The sequence below is a fragment of the Hylobates moloch genome, unplaced genomic scaffold, assembly GCF_009828535.3.
Source record: "Hylobates moloch isolate HMO894 unplaced genomic scaffold, HMol_V3 SCAFFOLD_10, whole genome shotgun sequence".
NCBI lineage: Eukaryota > Metazoa > Chordata > Mammalia > Primates > Hylobatidae > Hylobates > Hylobates moloch.
Genome location: NW_026652285.1, coordinates 20635396 through 20650106, shown reverse-complemented (window position 1 = coordinate 20650106; position 14711 = coordinate 20635396). Strand labels below are relative to the sequence as shown.

Here is a 14711-nt window from a genome sequence, read left to right as displayed (position 1 = left end):
GCCTCAGCTTCCTGAGTAGCTAGTACTACGGCTGCCCGCCACCACGCCTGGCTAATTTTTGTATTTTTAATAGAGGGGGGTTTCGCCATGTTTGCCAAGCTGGTCTTGAACTCCTGACCTCAGGTGATCTGCCTGCCTCAACCTCCCAAAGTGCTGGGATTACAGGCATGAGCCACCGTGCCCAGCCTGGAGCTTTCTTAGTGAGGGGTACTCAAGATAACCATCTCCCCACAACCCTCCTTTCCCATTATCCCTCCAAATCAGGCTCCTCCTCCTGGCAGTAAGCATGGCAATTTCCTTTATTAATGGATGCCTGAAGGGAAAGTGTAACATTTCTGCAGGTTGATAGAAGAAGCATCTTCAGGCTGGATACTCTCGCCTCACCTCTGTTTTCGCTGGTGAGATTAAGTTGGGCTGGTGAAGGAGGTCGCCAGAAGATGCTCAGGCACTGAGGTGGCAAGTCTTTGGGCTGGTGGGGATGGGCGGAGGTCGGGCCTTGACCTTGTGAAGTTGCAGCTGCCTCAGTTCTCTCACTCAGGGCTCAGAGTTATGCACCATGCCCATCCTTGACCTCATCTTTTATCTTGGAGATGAAGACCAACTGGCATAGTTCTGTTGGTGGACTGAGGGCTTTTGACTCCTGGAAATCATGGGTCCTTCTCTGAAACACTACTCCCCAAGTTGCTTTATCTGGGGGAGTATTCTGGATGATGTTTCCATGTGAGGAACCCAGAGAAGTGCCACTGGCAGGGCAACTGGGGTGTGTCCTGGGGCAGCACCAATCCAACCCCAGAAATCATGGTCCTGCAGCACTGTAAGCTAACTGGGAGGGCACAGAGGCAGGGCTGTTGGCCCCAGTGCTGCTACTAGGAGCTAATGGAAGACCAGGATATCTAGATGAGCAAAAAAAACTTCAGTTGATTCTGTGAACATTGGAGACACTGTCGGAAGAGACAAACTGTTTCCTGCAAGTTAAGAGGTAGGAAGGGAAAAGTGGCAGAGATCCAGTCTGATTCTGGAAAAAAAAAAAATTTTTTTTTAGATTTTCTTTTAAAATGGCCTCCAGAATATTAAAGTCAATTAACTCATCAGCACCATTCCTATCTAGTGGATCAAGAGACGCTTAGGTGACTTATATCTGTAGTCACCAGAAACTCATTCTACCTACACAACATTCATCTTCCTGCAGCCTTCTTGCCTGAAACATTGGATATGGATCATTTAAGAGCAGCCAAGATGGCTGGCTGGAGAGAATGTTATAGTGGTTAAGAAGCTGTATGCCCTTGGACAAGTTACTTAACCTCTCCCAGCCTTGGTTTCCCCATTTGGAAAAAGACAACAATGCCTTGAGGACTGAGACAATATATGCAAAGCTTTTAGTACACCAATGGGAAGTGTGTCTTGGGCCAGTTCATGCTGGGCTCATCACCATCAGCACAATATATCCTCATCAGCAACAGCATCACCATCATTGCAGGTGCCATTGATTCAGCAAGATGCCAGGCATCCCACTTTACCAAGCCATGAGTCATCCTTAAAATCCTACAAAATGAAGCCAGGCACAGTGGCTCATGCCTCTAATCCCAGCTCTTTGGGAGGCTGAGGCAGGTGGATCACTTGAGGTCAAGAATTTGAGACCAGCCTAGCCAACATGGAGAAACCCCATCTCTACTAAAGCTACATCCAAAAATTAGCCAGGAATGGTGGCACACCTGCAGTCTCAGCTACTCAGGAGGCTGAGGCAGGAGAATCAGTTGAACCTGGGAGGTGAAAGTAGCAGTGAGCCAAGATCACACCACTGCATTCCAGCCTGAGGGACAGAGCAAGACTCTGTCTCAAAAAACAAAACAAAGCAAACAAACAAAAAACAGACAGAAAAAGTTAGCTAGCAAGAGGCTGAGGCAGGAGAATAGCTTGAACCTGGGAAGCAGAGGTTGCAGTGAGCTGAGATCGCGCCACTGCACTCCAGCCTGGGCAACAGAGGGAGACTCCAAAAAGAAAAAAGAAAAGAAAAGAAAAGAAAAGTTAGCCAGGCATGGTGACAAGCACCTGTCGCCTCAACTACTCAGGAGGCAGAAGTGGGAGAATCTCCTGAGCCTGGGAAGTCAAGGCTGCAGTGAGCCATGATAGTGCCACTGCAACTCCAGCCTGGATGACACAGTGAGACTCTGTCTCAAAAAAAAAAAAAAAAGAAGATCCTACAAAAGAGGTTGTTTATCCCCTAGAATTCAACTCTTATACAGATCTGCACCATGGGCTCAGTGACCAACCCACTGTGAAAGTGGGTCCAGAGGAAGAAGAATGATATTCTAGTCACTAAAGCAGAAAAATGGAGGAATGTGCCAGGGCTCCATTCCTCACATGGGTCAGGATGGGTGCCAAGTTCATGGCCAGGTGGTAGAGGAGGAAACATAGAGCTGTTCGTCCAGTCCATCACTTGTGTGAGGTTGGGCAAGTCATTTAACATCCTCAACCTTGAGTTTCTTCACTTGCAAACTGGGCATAAGGTAATAACGTCTGCCTTGCCAACCTCACGTTGTCAATGTGAGGATTTCATGAGATATGGCCTGTAAACCTGATGTGTGGAAGGTGTTATTACTCTTACGCTTTCCAGAGAAACCCCTGATCCTCCATTGAGGCCTCTGCTTGCTCTTCCTTCTTTCCTTCCACCATTATTTATTGTGCAGAAGCCCTCTTTTCACACCACATTCTGCTCCGTCAATGCATTAATATCATGCATTCCAATGGACGTTCTGCTGTATATAGTCTTTTGGGAGTTTGATTTTTTATGTGTAAGTCCTTTATGGTCCGATTAGTTTGGAGAGAACTTTTAGAAGCCATTATTTGGCCTAAAAGCAGGGGGCCAGCTCTGAGATCTGGTGACCCCATACGGTATTCTAGGAGGCTCTGCTTGGTCTTTGTCATATCTGCTACCTGCAGAAATGCCTCCACTGAAGAGCCACTTTTTGTCACCTCAGCTCTGACCAAAGACTAATATGAAAAGTATCATTTAACAGACAGATAGTATGGCTTCAAGAGCTTGGGGCTTGAGAATCAGAAGCATCTGACTAAAATCCTTGCTGTGCCCATTAAAAACTGGGGGACCTGCTGAATGTTAAGCTTTATGCTCTTTGAGTATCAGTTTTTTTCTTCTTTTCTAAAGTTCAAGGCCAAGTGCAATGGCTCACGCCTGTAATCCCAGAGCTTTGGGAAGCCGAAGCAAGAGGATTATTTGAGGCCAGGAGTTCAAGACCAGCCTGGGCAACATGGGAGACCCTGTGCTACAAAAATAATTTTTAAATTAGCTGGACATCGTGATGTGCACCTGTAGTCCTAGCTACATGGGAGGCTGAGGCAGGAGGATCATTTGAGCCCTGGAGTTTGAGATTATGGTGAGCCATGATCTCACCACTGCACTCCAGCTTGGACAACAGAACAAAACTGTCTCCAAAGAAAATAAAAATAAAGTATACAACTGTGATTGAAATTCAATTAGATAAAATATTTATCTAGAAGAGTGCTGGCACATTTATAGTCGGCTAGCAAAAAAGGGTTACTATCACCATCTATCATCCTGACTTTTTCTTTTTTTAGAGATGGGGTGTTGCTATGTTGCCTAGGCTGGAGTGCAGTGGATATTCACCAGCATGATCCCCCTACTGATGAGCATGGGAGTTTTGACCTGCTCCATTTCTGTCTTAATTTACCCCTCCTTAGGTAACCTGGTGCTCCCCAGCTCCTGGGAGGCCACCATACTGATGCCAAACTTAGTGCGGATACCTGATCAGGATAGCGCATTACAGCCCAGAATTCCTGGACTCAAGCAATCCTTCTGCCTCAGCCTCCCAAGTAGCTGGGACCACAGGCACTCGCCACCATGCCCAGCACCATGATTAATACTAACACATGGCCGTGCCCTCAGCCATTGTTTATTATGGCAGTAAAGATCTATGAGACTCCACAAACTGCTCTTTCAGAGAAAGAAGTCTTCCCTAAGGAACTACTAAACTTATTTTTACTCATCTAGGAGAAAATATTGAAACCATGTCTGCCTACAAAATACCACAGCTTCTTGGGGAATCTGAGCCCACGTTGCTAAAAAGTGACATGAAGAATCAGCATCTGATGTCAGAGGTATTCACCAAGGTTCAACTGATGGGGAAGCTCTCCCCGTTTCCCAGCTCATTACACCTCCAAGCAGGTGAGGGCCAGTGTACACAGGGATGTACCTGGAGCTTGGGGGTGGGGAGAGAAACCAATAGAACCAGTCCCAATCTTTGAGGAGCCCCTAATCTTGAGGGGGAGGAATAAAGTTCCTGTCCTCAGGGAGACTCCCATCTGATGGCAGAGACATAGTCCATGCCACTAGGGACTCTCTAGTATGATTGGACAGACAAAAAGGACCAAAATAGGATGTTGTGTCTGGCCTTTTCTGCTAAGAGGTTCAGAGCCAAATTCAATGGTCAATGCAGGAAGCACTTTATCACACCCTCTTCATATAATGATCTCTTCCCTTCTTTGTGTGGCTTCCGATCATTATTATTTCATTTAATAGTCCTATTGAATACAAGTTTTCATGGGAATGTGCTACATCATCATTTTTTAAATAGTAGAAACAGGCTGGGTGTGGTGGCTCATATCTGTAATCTTAGCACTTTGGGAGGCCGAGGTGGGTGAATTGCTTGAGGCCAGGGGTTCAAGAACAACCTGTCCAACATGGCAAAACCCCATTATCTACTAGAAATACAAAAATTGGCTGGGCATGGAGGCACAGGCCTGTAGCCCCAGCTACTCAAGAGGCTGAGGCACGAGAATTGAAGATAGTGGTAGTGGGTTGGAGCTCCTTAAGGATCAGAGTTTCGCTCCAATAACAGGCCCACAGGTCAGGGCTGGCTGTAACAGGCTTCTCTGCCCAGGCCTAGGTCTACATGTAAGACAAGTACTTATCACCCACGTTTTTGTTGTTGTTGTTGTTTTGTTTTGTTTTGTTTTTTTGAGATGGAGTCTCGCTCTGTCTCCCAGGCTGGAGCATAGTGGCGCGATCTCGGCTCACCTCAACTGTAGCTGGAACTACTGGCGCGTGCCATCATGCCCAGCTACTTTTTGTATTTTAGTAGAGACAGGGTTTCACCATAATGGCTAGGCTGGTCTTGAACTCCTGACCTAGTGATCTGCCTGCTTCGGCCTTCCAAAGTGCTGGGATTACAGGCGTGAGCCACCGTGACCGACCTATTACCCATATTTAAAAGACTTGTTCAAAAGACAAACTCCCAGGGCCCCTTCCCAGCCCTCTTATGCCAGAATTCCCAGGGAGTTTGGCCTGAGAAACTACAGGCTTAAACAAGGGCCCTCATATGATTCCTATCATCAGGGAAATGGGGAAACATCAGGCCCAGCTCTTCTCTGAGCATGGTGAGAGGACTATCAGAATCAACTAGAGGAGCTTCATAAAATGCAGATTCCTGGGCTCTCCACCCAGTACGCACTGAATCAGAATTTCTGGGAGGAGGCCCTGGAATATGCATTTTTACAGGCACCCAAGGTGATCTCTACGGGCTGGATGTTTCCTTGCAGGCCCTCCTGCAGTGTGAGCTACTGGTCACAAGGGGCCAGGTCAGAGTATCTGCTCACAGTAAGCTTTGGGTGGCAGGGTGGAGGAAGATGATTCAAATCTCTAGCCTTCTTCTTTAGACAGTCAAGCAGCACAGATCCCTTAATTCCACAGCTCTATGTTGTAGAGTTCTCCGACGTTTTTACATATGACCTTCCCTCAGAAGCACTGAAGTTCAGACGGAGGGCATCTTACCATCTCCTGGGGCCTTTTGCACGGTGGAACCAAAGCTTCTCAAAGGCCTTTGGTTCCACATCTCAGTGTCTGCTGTCCTGTTGTTCTGTCCCCTCAGCACACTCCGTTACAAGGCCAGCCTTTGGGGCAAGTGATCTAGGCCTAGACCAGGCGGCATAGCTTGAAGGGTGTGAAAATCAACCCATTATGGTTGACATGGTTCTACTTCTGGGATCTCCATATACGACTATCTCAATTTTAGCCATAAGTGGAAGACAAGGCAAAGTGCCTAGTTGGGGAAGATCAGCTCTATCAGAAATATATTAATACATAGCAAGGGGGTCACTTTTTTTTTTGGAGACAGAGTGTTGCTCTGTCACCCAGGCTGGAGTGCAGTGGTGCAATCCCGACTCACTGCAACCTTGAGCTCTGGGCTCAATCAATCCTCCTACCTTGGCCTCCCAAGTAGCTAGGACCACAGGCATGCTCCACCACACCCAGCTAATTTTTAAATTATTATTATTATTTTTTTTTGAGACAGAGTCTCACTCTGTCACCCAGGCTGGAGTGCAGTGGCGCAATCTCAGCTCACTGCAACCTCTCCCTCCTGGGTTCCAGCAATTCTCCTGCCTCAGCCTCCCGAGTGGCTGGGACCACAGGCATGTGCCACCATGCCCAGCTAATGTTTTGTATTTTTAGTAGAGACGGGGTTCCACTGTGTTAGCCAGAATGGTCTCAATTTCCTGACCTTGTGATCCGCCCACCTCGGCCTCCCAAAATGCTGGGATTACAGGCATGAGTCACAGCACCCGGCCTAATTTTTAAATTGTTTGTAGAGACAGGGTCTTGCTATGTTGCCCAGGCTAGTCTTGAACCCCTTGCATCAAGTAATCTTCTCGCCTCAGCCTCTCAAGTAGCTGGGACCACAGGCATGTGCCACCACACCCAGCTAATTTTTAAATTTTTTGTAGAGATGGGGTCTCCCTTATGTTGCCCAGGCTGGTCTTAAACTCCTGGGCTCAAGGGATCCTCCTGCCTTGGCCTCCCAAAGTGCTGGGATTATAGGCATGAGCCACTGCACCCAGCCAGGGTCACATTTTTACTAAGTCTTCATTGTCTACTTACCTGTATGTCTTTATCAATCCATCCGTCCTCCTAGCTATCCAACATTCCAGAAAAACACAGAGCACCTGCCAACGCACCAAATTCATTAAGGGGATATGTGTGGGCCTACCTAGCTCCTCTCACATCCTTTTTGGCCAGAGATCAGGCAATGGCTGTATGCTTCTTGATCCTGCATACACGGGTCCCTCATAGCACTTGTGTGGCTTCTACAAGGCCTTGGATCCAGTCGGGCTGGAGTGGCAATCACCAGCAGGTCCCTCAGAGTAACATTATAGCTCTGAGGATGCTGCAAGAGGAGGGAGGACACATCCAGCTGCCTCTTCTCTCCAGAGCTGTCACTGCGGGAGTGGCACTCCCCAGGTAGGGAGGGGTTTTCTGGAAAGGCAAAGCCAGAAGCATCAGCGATTTGTGCTGCTGGATTCAGCACAAATTCCTGGTGAAGACCACCTCCCATGGAGGGTCCCATGGCCTATAACTGGTCCCATGGCCTATAACTGGCTGAAGCTCTTTGAGCCAGAATCAACCATTGCTCCTTTTCTCCAAATAGTTTTTCTTCCCCATTTTTTCATACTTAACATCAGTAACTGGTGCAGCCTCAGCTGAATGAGCCTCATGTGAATGAGAACCAGGAAATGGTGAAGAAGGGACTTGGACAGCAATCTATTTTTATCTTTTTTGTCTTCCCAATCAGACTAGAGACTTCCTAATGGTATGGACTGTGTCTCCACCATCACACTGGGGTTTCCCTGAAGACAGGGGCTGTCCCCTCTCCAAAGACTGGGAGCTCCCCAAAGATTAAGACTGGTTCTAACGGTCCCTCTCCCCTTTAAGCTCCTGGCACATCCCTGTACACACTGGCACTCACGTGACAGGTTATTCATCCCCAGCTTGCGGTCGTAGTGAGCTGGGAAGAAGGAGAGCTTCCCACTCAGTTGAAGCTTGGTGAGTAGCTCGGATATCAAATGTGGCTTGTTCATGTCACTCTTTAGCAAAGTCCAGTTTGTGTTCGGACTCCCCCAGAAGCTCTTGGATTTTGTGGGCAGAAAAGGTTTTAACATTTTCTTCTGGGTTAAGTGTGGAGGGGTCTGCTGCTTCTTGCATTTAAGGGATGCCATCCTGTCCGTCTCTGGGCCACTGTACTCAGAGCTGGCGGTCACGGCTAGGGTTGGCGGAGACTTTGGGGAGATTGAGAGTTGGGTGGTGGATTCTGGGGTGGTTTCTATGGAGGTTAAGTGCTGGAAGAAAAGACAGTTCAAAATGAGACTGTGGAAAGCAAAGGGTTCCTTCCTATGCTATTTATTTTTATTTTTATTTTTTGAGACAAGGTCTTGCTATGCTGCCCAGGCTGGTCTCGAATTGGGCTCAAGTGTTGCTCCTGCCTCAGCCTCCTGAGTAGCTGGAACTACATGTGAGTGCCACCATGCCCAGCTCCCATGCTATTATTGATTAAAATAAACAGATTAAGAGCTGGTTCATTAGCAGCAAGAAAGATTAGGTTAGATAGTTTCCTCACCATGAATTGGTTAAACAGTAGGGCAGAAGACAGTAGAAGTCTCTAAACATGAGACAGATTATAAACAATAAAGATTGGCAATCAGAACAATAGGTATTATTATTGTTGTTATTATTATTATTATTTGAGACAGGGTCTCACCCTGTCACCCTGGTTGGAGCGCAGTGGTGCAATCTTGGCTCACTGTAACCTCCACCTCCTGGGCTCAAGCAATCCTCCCACCTCAGTCTCCCAAGTAGCTGGGACCACAGGCATGCGCCACCACATCCAGCTTTTGTATTTTTTGTAGAGATGGGGTTTTGCCATGTTGCCCAGGCTGGTCTCAAACTCCTGGGTCCAAGTGATCAGCCCACCTCAGCCTCCCAAAGTGCTGGGATTACAGGCATGAGCCTGTAATCTCCTGCCTCCAGGCAGAGGTTGCAGTGAGCCGAGATCACCCCATTGTCCTCCAGCCTGGGTGACAAGAGTGAAACTCTGTCTCAAAAACAAACAAACAACAAAAAAAAAACCAGCAAACAAACAAAAAAAACTAGTCTTGGGGAAAAAAAGAAACTGCACTTGATGAGATCTGCAGCTTTACAGCTTTTTGTCCAAGGACACCCACAATCCACATGGTGTGGGCAGCAGAAAGCCACAACCTTACTGGCTAGAGGTAAAGTTTGAGGCAATCAGAGAAGCCAGAGAAACAGACTGTAAATTGTGAAAGTGTGAAATCCTTTCATGGGCAGTTTGGCGTGACTGATAAACTACACATGCTGGGGGGTGTGGAATGGGGAGGAAAGGATCTCAGGGGACCCAATAAAAAATAGCACTGGAAGCTGAAATAACTAATAAGATTTTGATTGCTGCTGACCACAGTAGATTTAGAATGTGAAGCTAATGGATTGTTCAAATAAAAATCACTCTTTAGGCTGGGCAAGGTGGTTCATGCCTGTAATCCCAACTATTTGGGAGGCAGAAGTGGAAGGATCACTTTAGGCCAGGAGTTTGAGACCAGCCTGAGCAACACAGCAAGATCCTCATCTCTAAAATAATTGTTTAAAAATTAGCCAAGCACGGTGGTGCACACCTGTAGTCCTAGCTACTCAGGAGGCTGAGGCAAGAGGATCACTTGAGCCTGAGAGCTTGAGGTTATAGTGAGCTATGATCACACCACTTCACTCCAGCTTAGGCGACAGAGCAAGACCCTGACTAAAATATATATATATGTATATATATATACATTCATTTATTTATCACTCTTTAGAAGAACAAACAGAATCCAGAGACTCTACAATGAATCACTGCATCATGCATAATTCATGATGTCCAGCATCCAAACTTAAAACCACTGGATATGGCCAGGTGCGGTGGCTCACACCTGTAATCCCGGAACTTTGGGAGGACAAGGCAAGAGGATCACTTGAGGTCAGGTGTTTGAGACCAGCCTAGCCCACATGGCAAAACCCCATCTCTACTAAAAATACAAAAATTAGCCAGGCATGGTGACAGGCACCTGCAATTCCACCTACTCAGGAGGCTGAGGCAGAAGAATCACTTGAACTCGGGTGGCAGAGGTTGCAGTGAGCCGACATTGCGCCACTGCACTCCAGAAGCCTGGGTAACAAAGTCAGATTCTATCTCAAAACAAAACAAAACAAAAAAAACCACTAGATATGCAAAAAAAAAAAAAAAAAAAAAAGAAAAGAAAGAAACCAGAAAAATATAATCCACACTCAAGAGAAAAAAGTAGTCAATACTCTAATACCGGCTGGCCACAGTGGCTCACACCTGTAATCCCAGCACTTTGGGAAGCCGAGGCGGGTGGATTGCTTGAGGCCAGGAGTTCCAGACCAGCCTGGGCAACATAGCAAGACCATATTGCTTAAAAAATTAAAATAATAGATAAATAAAAATAAAGAAAGAAAATACTATGAGATGACCCAAATGTTGGTTCATTAGCAGACAAGAACTTTAGCAGGCATTATAAATATGGCCAAATAATTAAAAGAATATGGCTGGGTGCTGTGGTTCACACCTGTAATCCCAGCACTTTGGGAGGCCAAGGTGGGTGGATCACGAGGTCAAGAGATCGAGACCATCCTGGCCAACATGGTGAAACCCCGTCTCTATTAAAAATACAAAAAATTAGCTGGGTGTGGTGGCACATGCCTGTAGTCCCAGCTACTCAGGAGGCTGAGGTAGGAGAATCACTTGAACCTGGGAGGCTGAGGTTGCAGTGAGCCAATATTGCACCACTGCACTCTAGCCTGGTGACAGAGTGAGACTCTGTCTCAAAAAAAAAAAAAAAATTAAAAGAATGTATGCATACAAAGTTCAAAAGTTGGGAATCTAAGCAGAAAAACACAAACTATAAAAAAGAATACCAGCCTGGGCAATATGTACAAAAACTACAAAGATTAGCCAAGCATGGTGGCATGCACCTGTGTCCCACCTATTTGAGAAGCAGAAGCCAGAGGATTGCTTGAGCCCAGAAGGTTGAGGCTGCAGTAAGCTGTAATCGTGCCACTGCACTCCAGCCTGGGTGATAGAGTGAGACCCTGTCTCAAAAAAATAAATAAAAAGAACTGAGTAGTATTTCTATAGGGCTTAAAGGTATAATAATTGAAATAAAAAATTCACTGAATGGGCTTAATGGCAGAAAAAAGAGTCAGCAAGTTTGACTATAGAGCAATAGAAATTATTCAATCTGAAAACAAAAGAGAAACAAGATTAAAGAAAAGTAAGTAGAACCTAAGAAGTCTGTGAGACAATATTCTGTGACTTAACATACATGTTATTGAATGCACCAGAAGAGAAGAGAAACAAAATAAGGGAGCAAAAAATTTTGAATAATGGCAATAAATTTCTCAAATTTGGTGAAAGCCATCAACTTATAAAAACAAGATCAAGAACCCTAAGTAAGATAAATACAAATAAAACCATACTCTGGTTTCTCTTTAGATGGTATAAATCTTCCACCTTTTACAAATAAAACCACACCCAGACACATTACAGGCTCATGCCTATAATCCCAGCACTTTGACAAGCTAAGGCAGGTGGATCACTTGAGGTCAGGAGTTTGAGACCAGCCCGGCCAACATGGTAAAACCCAGACTCTACTAAAAATACAAAAATTAGCTGGGCGTGGTGGTGCACACCTGTATCCCAGCTATTCAGGAAGCTGAGTTGGGAGGATTGCTTGAGCCTAGGAATATTGAGGTTGCAGTGAGCCGTGACTGTGTCATTACACTCAAGTCTGGGCAACAGAGTGACAGCCTGTCTAAAAATAAAAATAAATGATTATATTAGGAAAAAAGTCTTACTCAATAGTCTAAGCTTTCTCCTTAAAAAACTAGAAAGGTGGCCGGGTGCGGTGGCTCACGCCTGCAATCCCAGCACTTTGGGAGGCCGAAGCGGGTGGATCACCAGGGGTCGGGAGTTCAAGACCAGGCTGACCAGACCAACATGGAGAAACCCCGTCTCTACTAAAAATACAAAATTAGCTGGGCATGGTGGTGCATGCCTGTAATCCCAGCTACTCGGGAGGCTGAGGCAGGAGAATCGCTTGAACCTGGGAAGCGGAGGTTGCAGTGAGACAAGATCGTGCCATTGCACTCCAGCCTGGACAAGAGCAAAACTCCATCTCAAAAAAAAAAGAAAAGTAAAATAAATCCAAAGCAAGCAGAAGGAAAGTATTAATAAATAGCAGAAATCAATAAAATCAAAAATAGAAAAATAGACAAAACTCAACGAAACCAAAATCCAGGCTTTTTTTTTTTTTTTGAGACAGAGTCTCGCTCTGTTGCCCAGGGTGGAGTGCAGTGGCTGGGACTACAGGCGCACACTGCCACGCCCAGCTAATTTTTTGTATTTTAGTAGAGACGGAGTTTCACCATGTTGCCCAGGCTGTTCTCGAACTCCTGAACTCAGGCAGTCTGCCCCCCTCGGCCTCCCAAAGTGCTAGGATTACAGGCGTGAGCCACTACGCCCGGCCCAAAATCCAGTTTTTTTTTTTAAAGGTCAATAAAATTGATAACTCCAGCAACATTTATAAAGTAAAAAAGAGAGAAAGAATAAGGAAATTACTAATATCAGGAATGAAAAAGAGGGTATCACTAGACTCTACAGACATTAAAATGAAAATAGGGACTACTATAAATAATTCTTCATGTATAAAGCCACCTTAGATGAAATGAACCAATACCTCAAAAACCACAAACTGCCGAAATTCATTCAAAATAAAATAAGTGATTTGGATAGTCTTGTACCTACTTTTTTTAAATTGAATGTTTAGTTTACAATACTCTAAAAAAGAAATATCCAGGCCCAGATAGTTTCTCTAGAGAATTCTATTCAAATATTTAGATAAGAAATAATGACAAATCACCAGGCACCATGGCTCATGCCTGTAATCCCAGCACTTTGGAAGGCTGAGGCGGATGGATCACTTGAGGTCAGGAGTTCGAGACCAGCCTGGCCAACATGGTGAAAACCCATCTCTACTAAAAATACAAAAATTAGCTGGGCATAGTGGCGGGTACCTATAAATCTCAGCTACTCAGGACGCTGGGGCAGGAGAATTGATTGAACCCGGGAGACTAAGCAAAGATCCTGCCACTGCACACTAGCCTGGGTGACAGAGTGAGACTCCATCTTAAAAAAAAAGAAAGAACAACAAATCTATATAATCTCTTGCAGAAAACAAAAGAGAAAGAAATGCTTCCTACTTCCCAACTCACTTTATGGGGCCAGAATTACACTGATATCAAAGATATACAAAGAAAATAGAAGAAAAAAATCACTGTAGACCAGTATCTTTTTTTTTTTTTTTTGAGACGGAGTCTCCCACTGTCGCCCAGGCTGGAGTGCAGTGGCGCAATCTCAGCTCACTGCAAGCTCCGCCTCCCAGGGTCATGCCATTCTCCTGTCTCAGCCTCTCCGAGTAGCTGGGACTACAGGCGCCTGCCACCACACCTGGCTAATTTTTTTTTGTATTTTTAGTAAAGATGGGGTTTCACCATGGTCTCAATCTCCTGACCTCGTGATCCGCCCGCCTCGGCCTCCCAAAGTGCTGGGATTACAAGTGTGAGCCACCGTGCCCAGCCTAGACCAGTATCTTTTATGAACTTAGACATAAAATTTCCCAAAAAAAATTTTAGCAAATTAAATTCAGCAATGTATTAAAAAATATATCATGACCAAGTGAAGTTTATCCTGGGAATGCAAGGTAGGTTCAATATTGAAAAATCAATCAGTGTAACCCACCATATTAGCAGTCTAAAGAAAAAAATCTATTTGATTATATCACTTGATGCCAAAAAAGCACTTGACAAGGTTCAACATCCATCTATTATTATTATTATTATTATTATTATTTGAGACAGAGTTTTGCCCTTGTTGCCCAGGCTGGAGAGCAATGGCACGATCTTGGCTTACCACAATCTCTGCCTCCTGGGTTTAAGCAATTCTCCTGACCCACCCTCCTGAGTAGCTGAGATTACAAGCATGCACCACCACATCCGGTTAATTTTGTATTTTTAGTAGAGACGGGGTTTCTCCATGTTGGTCAGGCTAGTCTCGACCTCCCAACCTCAGGTGCTCTGCCCACTTTGGCCTCCCAACATGCTGGGATTACAGGCGTGAGCCACCATCCATTATTTTAAAAAACTCTCAGCAAACTAGGAGTAGAAGTGACCTTTTTCAATCTGATAAAGGGCATCTACAAACACCTGACAGCTAACATCATACTTAATAGTAAAAGATTGAATGTTTCCCCGCTAAAATTGGAAACAAGACAAAGATGTTCGCTGTCTCCACCCCTATTCAACATTGTACCAGAAGTCCTAGCCAGTGCAACAAAGCAAGAAAAATAAAGAGACTAATGATTGGAAAGAAATAAAACTGTCTTTATTTGAAAATGACATATGATGAAAATCCTAAAGAATCGACAAAAAAAACTTACTAGAATTCATAAGAAATTTAAGTCTAGGCTGGGCGCAGTGGCTCATGCCTGTAATCCCAGCACTTTGTGAGGCCGAGGCGGGCGGATCACGAGGTCAGGAGATCAAGACCATCCTAGCCAACATGGTAAAACCCTGTCTCTACTAAAATAGAAAAAAAAAATTAGCCAGGTGTGCACCTGCAGTCCCAGCTACTCAGGAGGCTGAGGCAGGGGAATCACTTGAACCTGGGAGGCGGAGGTTGCAGTGAGCCGAAATCGCGCCACTGCACTCCAGCCTGGTGACAGAGCGAGACTCTGTCTCAAAAAAAGAAATTTAAGTCTCAAAATTCAAGATAGTATACATT

General features: G+C 45.3%; 1 protein-coding gene across 5 annotated transcripts in view; it reads right to left on the bottom strand.

Annotated features, from left to right (window-relative positions):
- Window positions 1–281: 281 nt before the first annotated feature.
- Window positions 282–14711, bottom strand: part of TTLL6 (tubulin tyrosine ligase like 6) — a 56260-nt gene continuing 41830 nt past the window's right edge. For all 5 annotated transcript variants that reach the window (XM_058446096.1, XM_058446097.1, XM_058446098.1 and 2 more), the window contains 3 exons: window positions 7776–8145; window positions 7020–7285; window positions 282–1015 (listed from right to left, as the gene is read on the bottom strand). In XM_058446096.1, coding sequence (XP_058302079.1) covers window positions 7020–7285; window positions 7776–8145 — 636 coding nt within the window. In that variant the 3' untranslated portion in view covers window positions 282–1015. The remainder of the gene's footprint in view (window positions 1016–7019; window positions 7286–7775; window positions 8146–14711) is intronic.